We start from the raw sequence: 18,975 nt of genomic DNA on the forward strand, positions 1-18,975 counted from the left end.
TGACTCTGTCTTGGGGGAAAATATCATTAAAAGCCACAACTGATTAAATAAAATAAAAAAAAAGTGAAGTGTAAACTGGGAATGGTCTGGGGAAAGGCAGTGAGAGGTAAAAAGATGCTTTTTTCAGCAGCTCAGTTAAATCCATCTCCTCTCCCTTTCCCCAATAAAATTAGCATGAACCAGACATTGTTTTGCTCTCTGTGGCAGTTGCTGAGAATTCACAAAAGGAAACTCTAGCTTGTAATTTAGCTTGGCCTCAGGTAATATGTTAAATACACTTGGGATACGTATAATCTAAGATTTGAGTTTGTACAAAGCTATTTTTTTTCCTCCAGTGTTTAAACAATAGTGCTTTTAATGAAGAAATCTGGCTTTATTAAAAGCCAGATCTGTGACTTACAACTCTTTGGGCGTATCTGCTCTCAATCAAGAGCAAAGAGTTTAATTTTTGTAGCTTTGTTGGCTTTGCATATGTTAAACTGATGCAACATGCACCCAGGGCATCACTTCAGAGACAGTTTGTTCCAGAAATACGTGCTCCTCACTTCAGTACCAGATGTAGGTGAAGTTCGACTGAAACCAAGGAAAAAAAAAAACAGAAAAAAAGGAGGAATAAGGAGGAATGGAAATGCTGGTACACCTAAAAAAATGCCTTTGTGTTCTCAGGAATATGTGGCCTTGTATTTTGGGGAATTCCTGGCCTTGTACTTTTAGGATTCCAGAGTTTTTAGCAATCTGTAGGCACTTGGGGTTTGGGGAGAAACGCCAAGAGATGGGGTCGAAGTGGGTTGGGTTTTTGGGGGGTTTTTTTTTGACTTTGTTAAATAAGTTGAATTTTTTTGACTTTGTTGAATAAGTTTGGGTTTGTTTTGGTTTTTTGGACTTTGTTAAATAAGTTTATGGGCAGAGCAAGGTAGGGTTTGGGATGCTTTGCAAAGGAAATGGGGCCGTTTCACCCCAAGCCCAGAGCCTGCTGCTTTCCCAGGCAGCATTACTCACTGTCTGAAACTGTGACTTGGGCAAAGGAGTCGGGCCCGCTAATTTCTTTTTGGAAAAACTGGTATGAATTTTGAAGGGAAAACAGAAGAACAAAGGAAATAGTTTGTGAGTGGAGTCAGTCTGAAGTTAGCCTTTGACCAGTTGATACATTCCACGCTGAAAAGGAAGTTGAAGGGGAGGAAAGGGGGGGGGGGGGAGGAGAGAGAGGGAGGGAAATTTACCCAAAAAAAAAAAATCAAAAAAAAAAAAATCAAGGAGGATAGTGGTAATGTTTTCCACATTTGAATTTTAATACATGAAACAGGCTATAAAAGGCTGGCCAGCTGCAGTAAATAAAGTAGCAGTGGGAGGTATGGACCGGAAACGTCGCCGAGCGCGGCGGTGGAAGCGGCCGTGCCCACCGAGCACCTCGGAGCTGTGCCCACCCCCCCTCTGCCTCTGGGTGACTTTGTCCCCCTGCCCCAAAGAAGAGGAGAAATGGGGTCAGTTGCTGCTGGAAAAGGAGAATTTGCAGTGCTCTGGGGGGGGGGGAGGGTGGCGTGGGGCCAGGTTTGCAGCTGTGCGGCTCTGCTCCCCGTGCGAAGGGTCTGCTGCAGCAGCCTGGCTTGAAAGGGATTTCTTCTGTTCCGTTGCCTTGCTTTAGTTTATTTTATTATTTTTGATTATTAGCAGCCCGGTGAGGAGAGTGTTTAAGCAGTTACTAATTTTTAGCAGCCCTCTGGAACTTGCTGATGGCCCTGGTTCTCATTTCCCCTCTGCTGGGAGGTGTGTTAATTCACACCATTTACAAATGCGCACGGCAGGGCTGAGACTGGTTTACAGCAAACTGGTTTACTGGTGAAAACCTGAGGGTGCTGCACGCTCAGCTGGCTTACAGCAGGAGAAAGGCAGCAGGAAGCTCTCAAAAGAGGGATGTTTTTTACACTGCAACCCTGAGGTGCAGGAGTTCAGGGGAAAAGCCCTTGCACAGTGTCAGGCACAGCAGCCTCAGTTGGGAGAGGTGGAGGGGAAGAAGCCAGTCCCCCAGTGTCACCCCAGTGTGCCCAGCATCCCTCTGGTGTGCCCAGCATCCTTCTAGTGTGCCCAGCATCCCTCTGGTGTGTCCCAGCATCCTTGTAGTGTGCTCAGCATCCCTCTGGTAGGGCCCAGCATCCTTCTGGTGTGCCCAGCATCCCTCCCAGTGTGCCCCAGCATCCCTCTAGTGTGCCCAGCATCCTTCTGGTATGCCCAGCATCCTTCTAGTGTGCTCAGCATCCGTTTGGTGTGTCCCAGTATCCCTCCCAGTGTGCCCCAGCATCCTTCTAGTGTGCTCAGCATCCCTCTGGTGTGCCCAGCATCCCTTTGGTGTGCCCCATCATCCCTCCCAGTGTGCCCCAGCATCCCTCTGGTGTGCCCCAGCATCCCTCTGGTATACCCCAGCATCCCTCCCAGTGTGCCCCAGCATCCTTCTAGTGTGCTCAGCATCCCTCTGGTGTGCCCCAGCATCCCTCCCAGTGTGTCCCAGCATCCCTCTGGTGTGCCCAGCTTCCCTCTGGTGTGCCCCAGCATCCTTCTAGTGTGCCCAGTATCCCTCTGGTGTACCCCAGCACCCCTGCAGTGTGCCCCAGCTGCAAAGCAGTGGTGCAGCAGCTTCTTGACCCCTTGTGGGTGTATCTGGGGGTTATGGGAATTGAGGTGACCCCCACATGGAGCAGGGGAGATGGAGGTTCAGGTTTCCCATCCAGAGCTGGGCTCTGCAAGCAGACTTGCACTTATTACTTTATTACCACAACTCGTCCCTGTTGGGACCATTGGTGACGTTGATGTTAAGCACTTGCCCGAGTGTTCGTGGGATTGAAAATGTAATTAAAGTGGAGGAGGTACAGAACCAGCCTGGACACCCGTAGGGAAACTGCTGGGAAGAGGTTGAAGGACTGAGAAATGGGAATGATGGGGGGGGGAGCTGTGGTCAGGTTGCTCAGAACATTCCTCTCCCTGGAAGGAGCTTGGAGGGCAAAGTTTCCCAGGTTGCAGGTCAAGGTGAAAAGTCAACTTTGGAGCTGATTGAATCTGCCCGTCCCCATGGGCATGAGCTAAGTGTCTCTTTGCAGCTGGAGCTGTGAATTTCCTGGCTTTCCCCAGTTCCTGTGATTTCAGAGGTGGTGCAGATCAGGGGGATTTGCTCGTAACCTTGCGGATTGCACTGCAGGGACCAGCAAAACTCCAGCTTTTGCAGAGGGCTTTGCAGAGCTGCCTGCTTCTTCTGGACCTCTGCAGGAAGGCATTGAGAAAAAGAATGTAGAAAGCAGCAAAAGCAGTGCAGGCTATTTTTAAGACAGTGCTTAGAAGGCCAGCTTGCTGCACGCTTCACACCAGGGCCCACAGGAAGAGAGCCTGTTCGTGTGTATTTTTTTTTTTTTTTTTTTTTCACATCCCCATTAAATTAACTTATGGAATTTTCCACCCCTAGGAATTAAAGTAGCAGCTCATGAAGTAATTCAGTTATGTCATTCGTATATAAACAAAAAGAGTCAAGGCACTTGGCTTGGTTTGAAAGGCAAAAATTGGCGTTTGCTGGTTTGTCTTGCTGGCTTTTTCTCTTCTGAGCTTTTAGCACAGTTGTAGCTGCTGTGCCTGGGGTTTGTTTTGCTTGACGGGGTTGTTGAGTGAGCAGGTATAATATAAATATCAATTAAAAAAATAAAATTTAAAGAAAAAAAAATGGGTCCTGATCCTTGAGGTCCTGGCAATGCAGGTAATGGAGTTATCCTACTGGTCTCTCCTTTCAGACCAGCTTCTCCAGGTAATCCAGGGGGACCAGGTATTCCTTTAGAACCTTTGAAACCTCTTATTCCTTGTGGTCCATATCCTGGCAGTCCTGGAAGCCCCATCTCTCCAGGAAGCCCATGACTTCCAGGCAGGCCAGGTAGTCCTCTCTCTCCTTTTGAACCAGCCAATCCCTCTTCACCTTTAGAACCCTTGGACCCTTTAGAGCCAGGTCTTCCCAGAAATCCACTTGAACCTTTTCTTCCTCTGTCTCCCCTGGCCCCTGGATCTCCTTGCTCACCTTTTGGGCCTTCTGGATAGACATATGCTGGCTCACCTTTGGATCCTTTAAGTCCTTGATCTCCTCTAAAACCTGGAGGTCCTTGAGCTCCTGGAAACCCCGGTGCTCCTGGAGAACCTGGAGAACCTTTCATACCTGGTGGCCCAGGAAAACCAGGCAGTCCCATGTTCCCTTTGATTCCTCTACAACCGTTTAGCACAGTTGTAGCTGCTGTGCCTGGGGTTTGTTTTGCTTGCTGGGGTTGTTGAGTGAGCAGGTATAATATAAATATCAATTAAAAAAATAAAATTTAAAGGAAAAAAAATGGGCAGAATGACCTGTAATGAAGGCTGACATAACAAGCACTCGTGTGGGGGTTTTGTAGAGCACCATTTTCTGCCTAATTGGTTGCCATTCCCTAATGCTGGGCAATTACAGCCCTTATCATATCCCATAATTATTTTGGAGCTAGAAACTTCATTTTTGACCAGGGGAGAAACCCACTGACCAATATTTAAACAACACCTTTGCTGGAAAGCCTTGTCCTCCCACAATGGCTCCATTCATTACCAGCCAGCTCATTAGGCACGTGGGGAATTAAAGAAAAAAACCAAAAAAAAAAAAACCCCTCATTGATATTTGGGGCTTCGTTTCTACCTCTCTCCAGAGTCTGCTTACTCCTGAAATGGGAGCAGCTGGGTTGGGTTAAAAAAATCTGCTTTTGGTCCAATTTCTGACTTAGATTTGGGAAGCTGGGGGGGGAGGAAGGCAGCAGCCACCTGAGGCTGGGGATGGGGCACCCAGCAGCTGGAATTGGGGTCCAAAACCACAGAATAAGTGGGAAAAAAAAAAGCATCCAGGTGCACGGGCTTGCTTGCACCTGGAATAAGAGTTAATATTCCTAATCGTGTACTTTAGGGTATTTTCTGTCTCTGGATTTAGCCAATCCTTAAATGAATAATCATCTCCCTTGGAAAGAAGTGGCAGGGATGATTTCAGTGGCTTCCCTGCTCCATGGCAACCCACTCCTCTCCAGAAGAAGAGCTGGAAAACCTCTTGGTTTCCCTTGAAAATCCTGGAGTTTTCTCTCTCCCCACGGGGGGAAAGCAAACCTGGGGAAGTGGGGGAGACCTCATTGCTTCAGGGTGGGACAAAACCACCCAGTGTAGACCCAAACCCCCTCCAGCCCCCCGGGGATGCTCCCCCGAGTGGCCTCAGGCTGGGCACGCTGCCACCTGGATGCTGTCCCAGCATCTCCTGGAGACGTGGCACTTGGGGTTTTTTTGTCCATCAGCTTCTTCTTCCCCTTCCCTGGGAGGGTGCAGCCTGGTTCTGCTGCTTGCAGCTCTCTTTAAATGGTTTTTGCATCCAACTGGCTCTCCTAGGAGAGCTGGCGAGCTGCTTAATACTCAGCACTACTTTTTTTATTCCTGCTGAAAGCAAAATAAAAAAGGGGGGGACTTGGCTTTTTTTTTTTCCAGATTTAATGCCACTCTTAATGTCTTTTTTTTTATTTTTTTTTTTTATTAAATCCTTTCTTTTGCTTTTGATCTTATTTATAGCTGAGCCACCGGTCATATGGAAACTATTATTGTATAGCTTGGAGATGAAAGCCTTCAGTGCAGTTAAATAAGAGGGAATAATTTGGCCCAATAATGCACACGTACAGTGAGAGACCATTTGTGTCAACGTGCCCTGTGCTGTTCTCTTTTTAATATAGCCAGAGAGGTTTTATAAGGGCTTTGCACAAATCTGCTTTCTGTCAGGCTTATAAATTCGGACAATATTGAACACATGTTAACATGCATCACCTTACAACTTTCTCACCGCCTGTTTTTATTTATCTAATTGGAGAACACAAGGTCAGCAGCTTGAAAAGGATGAAGTGTGGTGCTGGCTTTGTGGTTCTTCATCTTCTGGCCACGGGGAGGGAGAAATCTCCCCCCCAACCTGTGCCCGAAGCTGTGAGCCAGGTGAGGGGTTGTAGTTTGCACGCTGGATTCCTGTAGTGTTTCCCTTGTAAAGTGACTTCTGGGTGTAAATGCTACCTGGGAGGATGAGAAGGGTTAACTGGAAGGAGAGGGGTGCAAAGCTCCTAAATTTCTAGGGGCAGAATCTGGTTGGAGGTGTGTGACCAGTGGAGTCCCTCAGGGGTCGGTACTGGGACCGGTGTTGTTCAATCTCTTCATCAACGACTTGGATGAGGGTATAGAATGTACCCTCAGCAAGTTTGCTGATGACACTAAGCTGGGAGGAGTGGCTGACACACCAGAAGGCTGTGCTGCCATTCAGAGAGACTTAGACAGGCTGGAGAGTTGGGCAGGGAGAAACATGATGAAATTCAACAAGGGGAAGTGTAGAGTTTTGCATTTGGGGAAGAACAACACGATGGCCCAGTATAGGTTGGGGGCTGACCTGCTGGAGAGCAGTGGAGGTGAAAGAGACCTGGGGGTCCTGGTAGACAAGAGGATGACCATGAGCCAGCAATGTGCCCTTGTGGCCAAGAAGGCCAATGGCATCCTGGGGTGCATTAGAAAGGGTGTGGTTAGTAGGTCAAGAGAGGTTCTCCTCCCCCTCTATTCTGCATTGGTGAGGCCGCACCTGGAGTATTGTGTCCAGTTCTGGGCCCCTCAGTTCAAGAAGGACAGGGAAGTGCTTGAAAGAGTCCAGCGCAGAGCTACTAAGATGATGAAGGGAGTGGAACATCTCCCTTATGAGGAAAGGCTGAGGGAGCTGGGTCTCTTTAGTTTGGAGAAAAGGAGACTGAGGGGTGACCTCATCAATGTTTTCAAACATGTAAGGGGTGAGTGTCAGGGAGATGGAGTTAGGCTCTTCTCAGTGGTGACCAGTGATAGGACAAGGGGTAATGGGTGTAAATTGGAGCACAGGAGGTTCAAGTTGAATATCCAGAAAAATGTTTTTCCTGTAAGGGTGACAGAGCCCTGGAACAGGCTGCCCAGGGGGGTCGTGGAGTCTCCTTCACTGGAGACATTCAAAACCCACCTGGACACGTTCCTATGCGAGGTACTCTAGGTGGCCCTGCTCTGGCAGGGGGGGTTGGACTAGATGATCTTTCGAGGTCCCTTCCAACCCCTAGGATTCTGTGATTCTATGATTCTGTGAGTATTTTCCCCCCTTTTCCCAGCTGGGGTCTGCTCCTTGCAGGGCCTGAGCTTCCCGTGCCCACCTGCAAGCAATGAAAGAAACCTTTGTAGGACTGAAGACAGCTCAGGATTCAGATGGGGGGCAGGTGGGGATTTCCTTGCTCTGGAGGAGGAATTTCCATCACCTTCCATGTGACACAGAGCCAGAGGGAGAAGCCCAGGGAATGCAAGGAAAGGCAGCACCTCGGGGTGCTCCGGGGATTCCATGGGGAAGGAGCAAGGCAGAGGCAGCAGTCTGGGTTTCTGATGGATGAAACAACCATCTTCCCCACAGCAGAAGACTTTAATTTGTTTAAAAAAGAACACTTTGTAGAGGGTGAAACTGAGACTGTAGCCCTCCATCAGGAAATGCAGAATATTCAGGAATTAATTTCCCCTTTTTTGTTGAAAGCAGCTCCCTGGTCACGATGGTTGGATAGCTAGGGCAGATAATCTGGAGTCCCAACAAACTCCTGTAACCTGAACACCCTGAGTTATTCCTACTGAATACCTCTCACCAGATACAGAACCAAAAAAGCAAAGTGAAGACAAGCTGGAGCCTTCTTCCAGCTCTTGACATTTTTTAAATGCCATAAAAGACTGATGCAAGTGGGAATTCAGGAATTGCCTGCCCAGGTTTTTCTGCTCTTTCCATCAGCCTCCTACGTGCCTGCCTCCAAAGAGACCTTCCCTGCAAGGTCCACAGAACAGTTTTGATCCTCACTCTGATTTTGATCCTCTCTTTATTTATCTTCTAGAGGCTTTTTTTTTTCTTTAACCTTAATAGCCAGCCCACCAGGGATGGAGCTTCTCCTGGTTTTTCCCTTGGGCTGAATAATCTTAAGCAGATTGTGCTTCACCCCCAAGCCTGCAGCACGTAGGCTTGGGACCTGTGTGTGCCTTTTGGTGGGGATGGCAAAGGGGAAATCAAGGCAGAGATTTGTCCCTCCACCTCTTCCAGCACACACTTTTAGGCTTTTTTTTTCTCTGTTAGGTTGTTTTTTTGGTTTATTCCACCCCAGTCTTCCGAGTCCTGCAGCAGGGACCTGTTTAAAGAGCTGGGAATAAATCAAATATTAATAGAACTTCAAAGTGAGTTGGATTCTCTAAAGATAAATGTGATTTAGAATCTATACTCTTGGGCTGGGGGGAATGATTCACATCTCTGCTCCACCTCAGGGCAGAGCTGTTGTTTGTACAACAGTCACACCAGAAACAACAGCATCTCCTGCATCCCTGCTGGTGCCAACACCCCGTGCTTTTGGTCCCTAAAACTTTCTATGGGGTGGGCTTGATGTGCAGTGCCACTTAATGGTCCTGAAGGTCCTGGGCATGCTGTTTAAAGGAGAAAAATAGATGGCCAGCTTATTTAGGGGACATTTAAGGAAAAAATAGTTGGCTGGATAGAGTGTCTCATGGGTGGTGAGAAGCAGAGCACTGCCAGGAACCAGCTCTTGTAGTCCTCTGTGGTTGGACTACTCAGGGTTGGGGTAGTTTTGATCTTTTGCTGTGGGTACAGCTGGACAGTGGTGTTTGTAGCCTGGCAGAGGTGGAGCTGAAGTTATTTGGTGTCTCAGAAGGTGCACTCCTTGTGGGTAACAAAGTGATGGGGCTGCCTGAATCCTCTTGCATGCTGGAAACTGGAGAAATACATTCTCCAGTTCAGAGCAATCAAAAGTTTTGGGTGTTCTGTGGCCTGGGAAGAATGGGTTGGAGATCCTGAGCTCCATCCCATCCTGGGATGCCTGCCTGCCACCCAGAGAGGGGGAAAATGGGTTTCACACCAGTCACAGGGGATAAGAAATGGTCTTTTTTTCATGGAGGGATTGCCAGACGTTTCTGCTTTCCAAACCAGCCTGGAATTGTTGTAAGAGGGAAGAGAAGAACTGATGGATTGTGTCATTCAGTTGTGAGGCATGACATAGGTGGTCACCTGCCAGACTTCTTGAGGACCTAAAGGAGAAGAAACCTTTATTTTTATTGCCATCAATTTTAAAAATAGAAAGAAAAGTTTGTATCAATGTATCAGTGGTAAGGTGGGGTGGCTTTGTGGCATCTCTTTTTATTTTAGTTTCCCTCTGAATTCAAGACTTCAGTTTAGAAATCCTCCCCCAAACCCTTGGATTTCCATTATTGCCATGTCTGCTGCTTAGCATGGTGAGAGAAGAGGTGGTCTTCAAGAAGTCAAGATCAAGAGTAAGATTACCATGGTGTCCTCTTAGAGCTGGACCACCCAACTGGAGGCATCTCATGTGTAAGGGGGGTGGTCTGGAGGAGGAGATAGGGCAGGAGCAGGGTGGGATGCTTGCCCTGGTCCTGCACAGGTCATGGACTGAGCTGGGGAAGGCTGACAGGAAAAGGAAAAGGATGCAGAGTGAGATGTGGTGTTGGTCAAAGCCCCTTTAGAGCTTCCAGCTCCAAGAGGAGTGGTTGTTGGGCAAACACAAGTGGTATCAGATGCTTCTTTGTCTTCCTGGAGCTCAGAACTAAGTGGGTTTTGTCTTTTGTGGAATGAGAAGAGCAGATGGGAGGGAGTTGTGGAGGTGGCTGGGGTGAGACAGCTGCTTATGGCAGGACCACCTTTGGAGGCAGGGACAGCCTCTGCTTGGCTCACCCAGGGTCATGTCCAGCTGGGTACCAGTGGGGACAGAGAAGATATTTGCTCCACAGCTTCTATTTTCCTCTCAGAAAACCACTTTTTCTCTTCAGAAGGGGCTCATTCCTCCCTTGAGGTCTTGAGAAAGTGCTGAGCTCCAAGCTCCCCGTGACAGCTCATCCTGAAACCCAAATCCCACCGGTCCCAGCCTTTCTTAGCATCCCACAGCCTCCAAGTGAAACCATCTCGACAAGGGGGGGTTCTGTCTCTGCAGTTTTACACTTGCTTTCGGGTATTTGTGCTCTGTCTGGTAGGAAAAGATTTTCTGGAGTTCCCCTTGGCAGGATTCCCTTTTATCTTTCCTCCTGCGGTCTCGCCTCGCTGCTAACAATTATCCTGTGTTATCTTGTACCTCTGATTGGAAACATCCCTCCATCTTTTCATCTGCCCCAGCCCTTTACTTTTTGAGGCCATTCCCAGTTCTCTGCCAGCTTCATCACCGCCTTCCCTGGGATCCACAGCCTGGAGGAGGTGGGGAGCTGAGTTGTCCGTGTGGACACGTGTCCCTTAGATGTCACCACCCTGGGTGCTTTTCCAGTGAAGCAACTCCTGACAGTTTTGCTCCTCAGATGCTTCCCAACAATCTCCTTTATTTAATGAGGAAGAGACCCCAGCGTGTCGGCGAGGGGAGGGATGGAGACATCTCCATCTCCCTGTCAGTTCCACTGCAGTGTTGACTAAACCCCCCCTGGCTGGCAGGGATATTTGGGGCTGGGTGGTTAATGAGAGGGGGCCAAGCACTAATTTGGACGGGGCTTTTCGGGCTGGAAAGGCAGGTGACACGTTATGGGGGTAGGGGAAGGGGGGGGGGACACACAGCTGCACCTCCCGCTGTCAGAGGCTTCTCCGGCATGACGGGGAAGGGGGGGGAATGGCAGCTCTGCTCCCCTGAAATGAAAGGCAAATGCCAAATGGCAATTCCTGCCGGGTTTCCGACGGCGCCGGGGGAATGGAGAAGCCCCCAATTAAGCATATGGGCATTAAGATAATTGTCAGCTCTGGGGGCGGGCGTGATGGAAGACAGATGGGGAGGAAGCGGCGCGGCACCCGCCGAGACAATTGGATGTTTTACCTGCCCGAGCTGCTCCACTGCCTTGGCACCAGGCTGGCAGCACCACGGGGCTGGGATGGGATGAGATGGGATGGACTGGGATGGGCTGGGATGGACTGGGATTGCCTGGGATGGGATGGGGTGGGATGCTGTGCAGCAGGCTGGGGTGTCTCTGGTGATGGGATGTGTGCCGGGATGGGATGGGATGTGGCACGGTGTGTGTGGTGGTGCCTGTGGTTCTGTGCGTGGTGTGTGTGCACAGGGATGTGCCTGCAGCGTGGCTGTGCACAGTGGTGCACGTGGGGTTGCACGCAGTGTGTGCAGTGGTGTGCACACAGCATGCATGGTGATGTGTGTAGTGATACACACCATGTGCATGGTGATGCTCGTGGTGGTGCTTATGCTCATGTGCATATTGGTGCAAGCGGTGCTCACGGTGATGTGTGGTGTGTGTTGGTGCACAGTGATGCTCACAGTGATGTGCGTGTTGGTGCACAATGGTTCTCACAATGATGTGGACAGTGCTACTCACAGTGATGTGCTTATTGGTGCATAGTGGTGCTCACAGTGATGTGTGTGTTGATGCACAGTGATGCTCACAATGATGTGCATATTAGTGCATAGGGATGTGCATATTGGTGCACAGCAGTGCTCATAGTGATGTGGGTGTTGGTGCACAGCAGTGCTCAGGGTGATGTGCATATTGGTGCACAGGGATGCTCACTGTGGTGTTTGTGTTGGTGCACAGTGGTGCTCACAGTGATGTGCATATTGGTGCACAGTGATGCTCACTGTGATGTGCGTGTTGGTGCACAGTGGTTCTCACAATGATGTGCACAGTGGTGCTCACAGTGATGTGGGTGTTGGTGCACATGGATGCTCACGGGGATGTGTGTGTTGGTGCACAGTGATGTGCGTGGTGGCGCACAGTGATGCTCACTGTGATGTGCATATTGGTGCACAGTGATGCTCACTGTGATGTTTGTGTTGGTGCACAGTGGTGCTCACAGTGATGTGGGTGTTGGTGCACAGGGATGCTCAATGTGATGTTTGTGTTGGTGCACAGTGGTTCTCACAACGATGTGCACAGTGGTGCTCACAGTGATGTGGGTGTTGGTGCACATGGATGCTCACGGGGATGTGTGTGTTGGTGCACAGTGATGTGCGTGGTGGCGCACAGTGGTGCTCACAGTGATGTGCATATTGGTGCACAGGGATGCTCACTGTGGTGTTTGTGTTGGTGCACAGTGGTGCTCACAGTGATGTGCATATTGGTGCACAGGGATGCTCACAGTGATGTGGGTGTTGGTGCACATGGATGCTCACGGGGATGTGTGTGTTGGTGCACAGTGATGTGCGTGGTGGTGCACAGTGGTGCTCACAGTGACAGTGTGTTGGTGCCCAGGGATGCTTGCAGCGGTGCTGGCAGTGATGCAGTGCCCGGTGGTACCGGTGGTACCGGCTCTACGGGCCGTCTGCGCCCTCTAGTGAGACGGCTCCCGGCGTCCCGGGGCTGCCCCTCCCCGTCCCTCCCCGTCCCCCTGCGGGGTTCCCGGGGCTGAGCCGTGTCCCAGCAGCACAGCCTCAGCCTTCCCTCTCTTCTCCCTCTCGGCAGGTCGGGGCACACCGTGAGGACGGGGTCAGCCTCCGCGGGAGCCACTCGCTGGTGCCGAACCAGGTCCCTGTCCCCCAGCTGCCTGTCCAGTCTGCCACCTCCCCCGAGCTAAACCCTCCCCAGGACCCGTACCGGGGTGAGTACCTCCTGCCTGGCACCATCCTCAGCTCCGGGGACACCCGGGGACTGGCACAGCACGGAGCAGGGGGGGTGGCAGGGCAGAGCCTGGGGGGTGATCCAGTTTTCCCCTCCCAAACACTTCTTGGTGTTAGAAACGTGCAAGCAGTGCACTCCAGGACAGGTTTGACACTTTAAGGAGCAGAATTGGGAACCTAGAAATGCTGCAGGACACAAAAAAAGGTGTGAGGTTGAGGTGAGGATCAGCCCCAATGCTGTTCCACTCTACTCCTGTTGTGGCTGAGGACAGAATGACACCAAAGTGCTTCTCCTGGGATTCTGGCACTCTCCAAACCCTGGCAGACTCCTCTGCATTGGTGGAGTCACCATCCCTGGAGGTGTTTGGGATGCAGGGTTTGGAGCTGTGGTTTAGTTAAGGACATCTCAGTGTCTCTGCAGGGCAGAGCCTGGTGGGTGATCCAGCTCTGCTCTCCCAAACACTTCTTAGTGTTAGAAACGTGCAAGCAGTGCACTCCAGGACAGGTTTGACACTTTAAGGAGCAGAATTGAGAACCTAGAAATGCTGCAGGACACAAAAAAGGTGTGAGGGTGTGAGGATGAGGTGAGGATCAGCCCCAGTGCCATTCCACACTTCTGCAGTTGTGGCTGAGGACAAAATGGCACCAAAGTGCCTCTCCTGGGATTCTGGCACTCTCCAAACCCTGGCAGACTCCTCTGCATTGGTGCAGTCACCATCCCTGGAGGTGTTTGGGATGCAGGGTTTGGAGCTGTGGTTTAGTTAAGGACACCTCAGTGTCTCTGCAGGGCAGAGCCTGGGGGTGATCCAGCTCTGCCCTCCCAAACACTTCTTAGTGTTAGAAACATGCAAGCAGTGCACTCCAGGACAGGTTTGACACTTTAAGGAGCAGAATTGAGAACCTAGAAATGCTGCAGGACACAAAAAAGGTGTGAGGGTGTGAGGATGAGGTGAGGATCAGCCCCAGTGCCATTCCACACTTCTGCAGTTGTGGCTGAGGACAAAATGGCACCAAAGTGCCTCTCCTGGGAGACACAAAAAAAGGTGTGAGGGTGTGAGGTTCAGGTGAGGATCAGCCCCAATGCCATTCCACTCTTCTCCAGTGGTGGCTAAGGACAGAATGACACCAAAGTGCCTCTCCTGGGGTTTTGGCACTCTCCAAACCCTGGCAGACTCCTCTGCATTGGGGGAGTCACCATCCCTGGAGGTGTTTGGGATGCAGGATTTAGAGCTGTGGTTTAGTTAAGGACATCTCAGTGTCTCTGCAGGGCAGAGCCTGGGGGTGATCCAGCTCTGCCCTCCCAAACACTTCTTAGTGTTAGAAACGTGCAAGCAGTGCACTCCAGGACAGGTTTGACACTTTAAGGAGCAGAATTGAGAACCTAGAAATGCTGCAGGACACAAAAAAGGTGTGAGGGTGTGAGGATGAGGTGAGGATCAGCCCCAGTGCCATTCCACACTTCTGCAGTTGTGGCTGAGGACAAAATGGCACCAAAGTGCCTCTCCTGGGAGACACAAAAAAAGGTGTGAGGGTGTGAGGTTCAGGTGAGGATCAGCCCCAATGCCATTCCACTCTTCTCCAGTGGTGGCTAAGGACAGAATGGCACCAAAGTGCCTCTCCTAGGATTCTGGCACACTCCAAACCCTGGCAGACTCCTCTGCATTGGAGGAGTCACCATCCCTGGAGGTGTTTGGGATGCAGGGTTTGGAGCTGTGGTTTAGTTAAGGACATCTCAGCATTAGGTTAAGGCTTGGACTCCATGATCTTCAAGGTCTTTTCCAATCAAAGTAATTCTGTGATTCTCTGCTTGTTTTATGCAAATTACTGATTAAATATACATCTTGTTAAGCTGAAGGAGAAGTGCTGTAGGAATTGAGGAACAGGAGTAGTGTCCAGGCATCCTCTGCCCCCTCCCACAGACCCCAAAGCCCTGGCTGACACCCTTTTTTTCCTGGCTCTGCCCCATGGCTGGGGCTGTGCCCTGGGTCACCAGGGAACAAGGGACACCTCCCCCAGCCCCCCCAATTCCCTGACATCCCATCCCTGTGTTCTCCCTTAGGAATGCCAACAGGACTGCAAGGACAGAGCGTCTCCTCGGGCAGCTCCGAAATCAAATCCGACGACGAGGGGGATGAAAACCTCCAGGACACCAAGTCTTCTGAGGACAAGAAACTAGAGGATGACAAGAAGGATATCAAATCAATTACTAGGTCAAGATCTAGGTAACAGTATATAATAGTGTCGCTTCATTTAATTCCTTTACTGGATTTCGATGAAGTGAACAGAACAGGAGGAAACTCTGAGATTTTTTTTTTTCCTGGCAGGTAAAAGCACAGCCTGAGTGGAAGGGCAGGGCTGTCCTGGCTATCCCCAGTGCCTTTCTGGATGCCAGGACGTCCTCAAATTCCAACAATTCACAAATTTGGACCCCTGAGCAAGTTCTCCACAATCTATAAAGAAATTCCATTGGGCTGTTATTCCTCCCTGCCTGTGCTTGGCAATTGGAACTGGGGGTGGAGTGTCACCTCTTCACCAGCTGCTCACACCTGCATCTGAACTAACCAACCATCTGCTTTTCCTTTGCCTCTGAAACAAAGCCATCATTCCCTCAGTTTCTCCAAGTCCTGAGGTGGAGGTTTTAGAGGTCTTTACTTTTCTTTTTGTGGGGGTAATATTCTTCAACCACTTGGGGGAAGGAGTGTGTCACCTGGGAACTCATTCCTATGGTGAATGTTGTACCTGAGTGAGGGCCAGGTTTGATTTGTGTCCCTTGAATGTCACCTTCCCTCCCCTGCTTGGCCCAGGGGGGTTTTGCTAAGGATGGAGTGGAAGCATCCTCCTGCCTTCTCTCCTTCCACACCTTGGGCTCTGCAAGCAAGAGGTGAGAAGCAGAGGGGCTGGATCTGGGAGAGCACCAAGGCTCCGACCTCTCAGCCCCTTCATTACCTTCCTCTCTGCCAAAACTGGAGGAAATCCCTGGCATTTGGGATGCACCTGTGTTGAGATTACCCCCTGCAGAAGTGAGGCTCCCATGGGTTCTGGTGCTGTGGGGAGAAGAAAGCTCCTTGGTGCTGATGTGAAGCAAGCACAGCTCTTGTTAATTCACCAAATACACTGTCACTTATGCATATTTATATGGGCTTTGAGGCTTTTGTAGGCTAACATTGGTGCTTTTTAACATGCTTGCAGCTTTAAAAGGTTATTCCTGATGTTTAGTTTGAGGTCTGAATCCATATTGTTAGGGCTGCTGAGAATTTATGACTCCATTTGCATAACCAATTCAAATTATATGGTGCCAGTGACTCACCAGTGGATACATTTCCAATTTCAAATGATTGTTTTAGCTGGAGAGAAAGCAGTTGGGTTGCAGAAAGGATGCAGAAGTTCATTGGGAGGGCTCTAACAGCCATAAATGACTTTGGTGGCTCTTTGCCTACAGGCGTTTTCATGCCCCATGCAGGGGCTGGGGTGCTGCCCACCCACTGCCTGTGGCTGTTTGCCACTGCTTGGAAGGGTGGGGAATCCTCACCCTCAGTGCTGGAAAAAGTATCTCCCAAAACCCAGATGATGCTGTGTTGAAAGGCAAATGGGTGAATTCATGGATGTCAGACTTGGAAGCTACTGTGAAGGAGCCGGAGCCCATGGGACTTGGGTGCTAGCACCTATATTTTCATTTCCTTTAAATATGTGAAGTCCCACCTAGCAGATTGTAAAGCTTCATCTCAAACCAAGGCTTTGCTCAGTGTAAAGTTGAAGGGCACTGAGTTTTGCTCACTTTTGGTGGAAGAGAAATAACAAAATAAGAATTGCCTAGCAGCTTGTCGATGAATCAAAGCTTTGGTTTGGGAGGAAACCTGTTGTGAAATCTTTGCCCTGCTTCCTTCCCACCTCATTAGAAAAATGCTCTCTTCCTTTTTGTCTCCCAGCAATAACGATGATGAAGACCTGACACCAGAGCAGAAGGCTGAGAGGGAGAAGGAAAGGAGGATGGCAAACAACGCCCGGGAGCGCCTGCGCGTCCGTGACATCAACGAAGCTTTCAAGGAGTTGGGCCGGATGGTGCAGCTCCATCTCAAGAGTGACAAGCCCCAGACCAAGCTCCTCATCTTACACCAAGCTGTGGCTGTCATCCTCAGCTTAGAGCAGCAAGTCAGAGGTCAGTGGGCCCACTGGGTCCTCCTTACATCCCTGCCAAACACACCTTAACGGAGTAGGGAAAGCCTCGGCAGGGGCACGGGGTGATGGGGAGGGAGGGGAGACCTCACCCTGGCACCCAGAGACAGGGAGAGAGGCAAGAGCTACCCAAGGAGAAAAGCCAGAACACCCAGAGGTACCCAGAGAGGGAGGGCAGAGCACCCAGAGGTACCCAGGGAGGGAAGCAAGAGCACCCAGAGCCACCCAAGGGAAAAAGCCAGAGCACCCAGAGGTACCCAGGGACAGGGAGAGAGGCAAGAGCACCCAGAGCTACCCAAGGAGAAAAGCCAGAGCATCCAGAGGTACCCAGAGAGGGAGGCAGGAGAACTCAGCCATCCAAGGAGAAAATCAAGAGCACCCAGAGCCACCCAAAGAGAAAAGCCAGAGCACCCAGTGGTACCCAGACAGGGAGGCCAGAGTACCCAGAGACACCCAAGGAGAAAAGCCAGAGCACCCAGAGGTACCAAGGGACAGGGAGAGAGGCAAGAGCACCCAGACCCACCCAAGAAAAAAAGTCAGAGCATCCAGAGGTACCCAGAGAGGGAGGCAGGAGAACTCAGCCATCCAAGGAGAAAATCAAGAGCACCCAGAGCCACCCAAGGAGAAAAGCCAGAGCACCCAGAGCCATCCAGGGAGAGAGGCAAAGAGCACCCAGAGCCATGGAAGCACCTCCAAGCAGCCAGGGTGCTGGTGTTCTCCCCAGCTCTTGCTCTGGGGATGCTGGGGCAGGTCCTTGGCAGGCTGAGCACGTTTGAGGCTCTGGAGTAAGATCCAAATTCAATATTGAGCTTGGCTGCTCCCTAGCAGAGCCCAAGCAGGGAGGGGTTTGCAGAGCTGAAGCTTTCCTGCATTTCCCTGAGCAGGCTGCATCCTTCAACCCCCTGAATTCCTGGAGCAAGGATGGGATGAAGAACCATCCATGAATTCTTTTAGAATCCTAGAATTGGCTGGGTTGGAAGGGAGTTCAGAGATCATGGAGTCCAATCCTTAAATGTCCCCCTCCCTTCAGCAACCCAGTGTTTGAAATCCCCTTTTTGCTTCGATTCAACAGAAAGAAACCTGAACCCTAAAGCAGCCTGCCTGAAAAGAAGGGAAGAAGAGAAAGTATCTTCAGATCCTCCTCCCCTTTCCCTGGCAGGACCCCACCCTGGGATGGGAGATGCCTCCAATCACATGGGACAGATGTAAAAAGAAAATAAAGGCAAGTGTGTTCTCAGCTCTGTCCAGGGGGGTTCTGCCTCCTGTAGCCCTACATCCAGACCTCACCCTGGGGCAGCTCATCACCCTGAGGGGTGTGAGGATGTAAATAATGTGCCAGGCAACTTATACATTGATTTTTGGGTCATCTTCTGGTTTCCAAGGCAGGGTTTGGAGGGGGGGATAGGGCCAGGCTCCCCACTCTTTGTGACTGATGAGATTTTTTTCCTTTTTCCACAGGTCCAAGTTGCCACATTTCTTCAGTTAAGCAAGAGACCACTTCCTTAACAGCTGTATTATCTTAAACCCACATAAACACTTCTCCTTAACCCCTTTTTTTTTTGTAATATAAGACAAGTCTGAGTAGTTAAGAATCACAGACGCAAGAGATTTCAGCATTCCCGAGTATTAAAACTGAGAGAGAGAGAGGAAAAAAAAACCAGAAACCCACAAAAAAAAAAAAAACAACAAAAAGGAAAAAAAAAAAAAAAAAGACAAAAAAAAAAACAACAAAAAAGTGCAACTTGAGGGACTGACTCTCTTTAACATATCATGCAGAATGTCTAACGCAGTATGTTCCGAGCTGTACCTGCACAGCCCAGAGACTGAATGGCAATCTTCTCCACACTGTGGGACAATGCATTTGTGCCTAAACTTCTTCTTCTTTTGGAAAAAAAAGAAAAAAAGGGGAAAAAAAAAAATAAAAGAAAGGGGGGAAAAAAAAAAAGGGGGAAAAAAAAGGGGGAAAAAAAGGGGAAAAAAAAGGGAAAAAAACGGGAAAAAAAGGGAAAAAAAGGGGGAAAAAAGGGAAAAAAAAAGGGAAAAAAAAGGGGGGGAAAAAAAGGGGGAAAAAATAAAGGGGGAAAAAAAATAAAAAGGAAAAAGGAAAAAAAAAGGAAAAAAAAATATAATTCATTTGTAAGTCTGAAGGGAAAAAAAA

The 18,975-nt window shown here is 49.8% G+C and overlaps 1 protein-coding gene across 11 annotated transcripts in view; it reads left to right on the plus strand.

Moving 5' to 3' along the window:
• TCF4 (transcription factor 4) overlaps window positions 1-18,713 on the plus strand; it is a 223,918-nt gene extending 205,205 nt beyond the window's left edge. For 7 of the 11 annotated variants that reach the window (XM_030467039.1, XM_030467040.1, XM_030467041.1 and 4 more), the window contains 5 exons: window positions 12,490-12,625; window positions 14,704-14,866; window positions 16,571-16,800; window positions 17,890-18,039; window positions 18,276-18,713. In XM_030467039.1, the coding sequence (XP_030322899.1) occupies window positions 12,490-12,625; window positions 14,704-14,866; window positions 16,571-16,800; window positions 17,890-18,026 (666 nt within the window). In that variant the 3' untranslated portion in view covers window positions 18,027-18,039; window positions 18,276-18,713. The remainder of the gene's footprint in view (window positions 1-12,489; window positions 12,626-14,703; window positions 14,867-16,570; window positions 16,801-17,889; window positions 18,040-18,275) is intronic. The other 4 variants (XM_030467042.1, XM_030467043.1, XM_030467048.1 and 1 more) reach the window with 1 other exon arrangement.
• The last annotated feature ends 262 nt before the right edge of the window (window positions 18,714-18,975 follow it).

Source organism: Calypte anna, chromosome Z (genome assembly GCF_003957555.1).
Source record: "Calypte anna isolate BGI_N300 chromosome Z, bCalAnn1_v1.p, whole genome shotgun sequence".
In the NCBI taxonomy this organism is placed as follows: domain Eukaryota; kingdom Metazoa; phylum Chordata; class Aves; order Apodiformes; family Trochilidae; genus Calypte; species Calypte anna.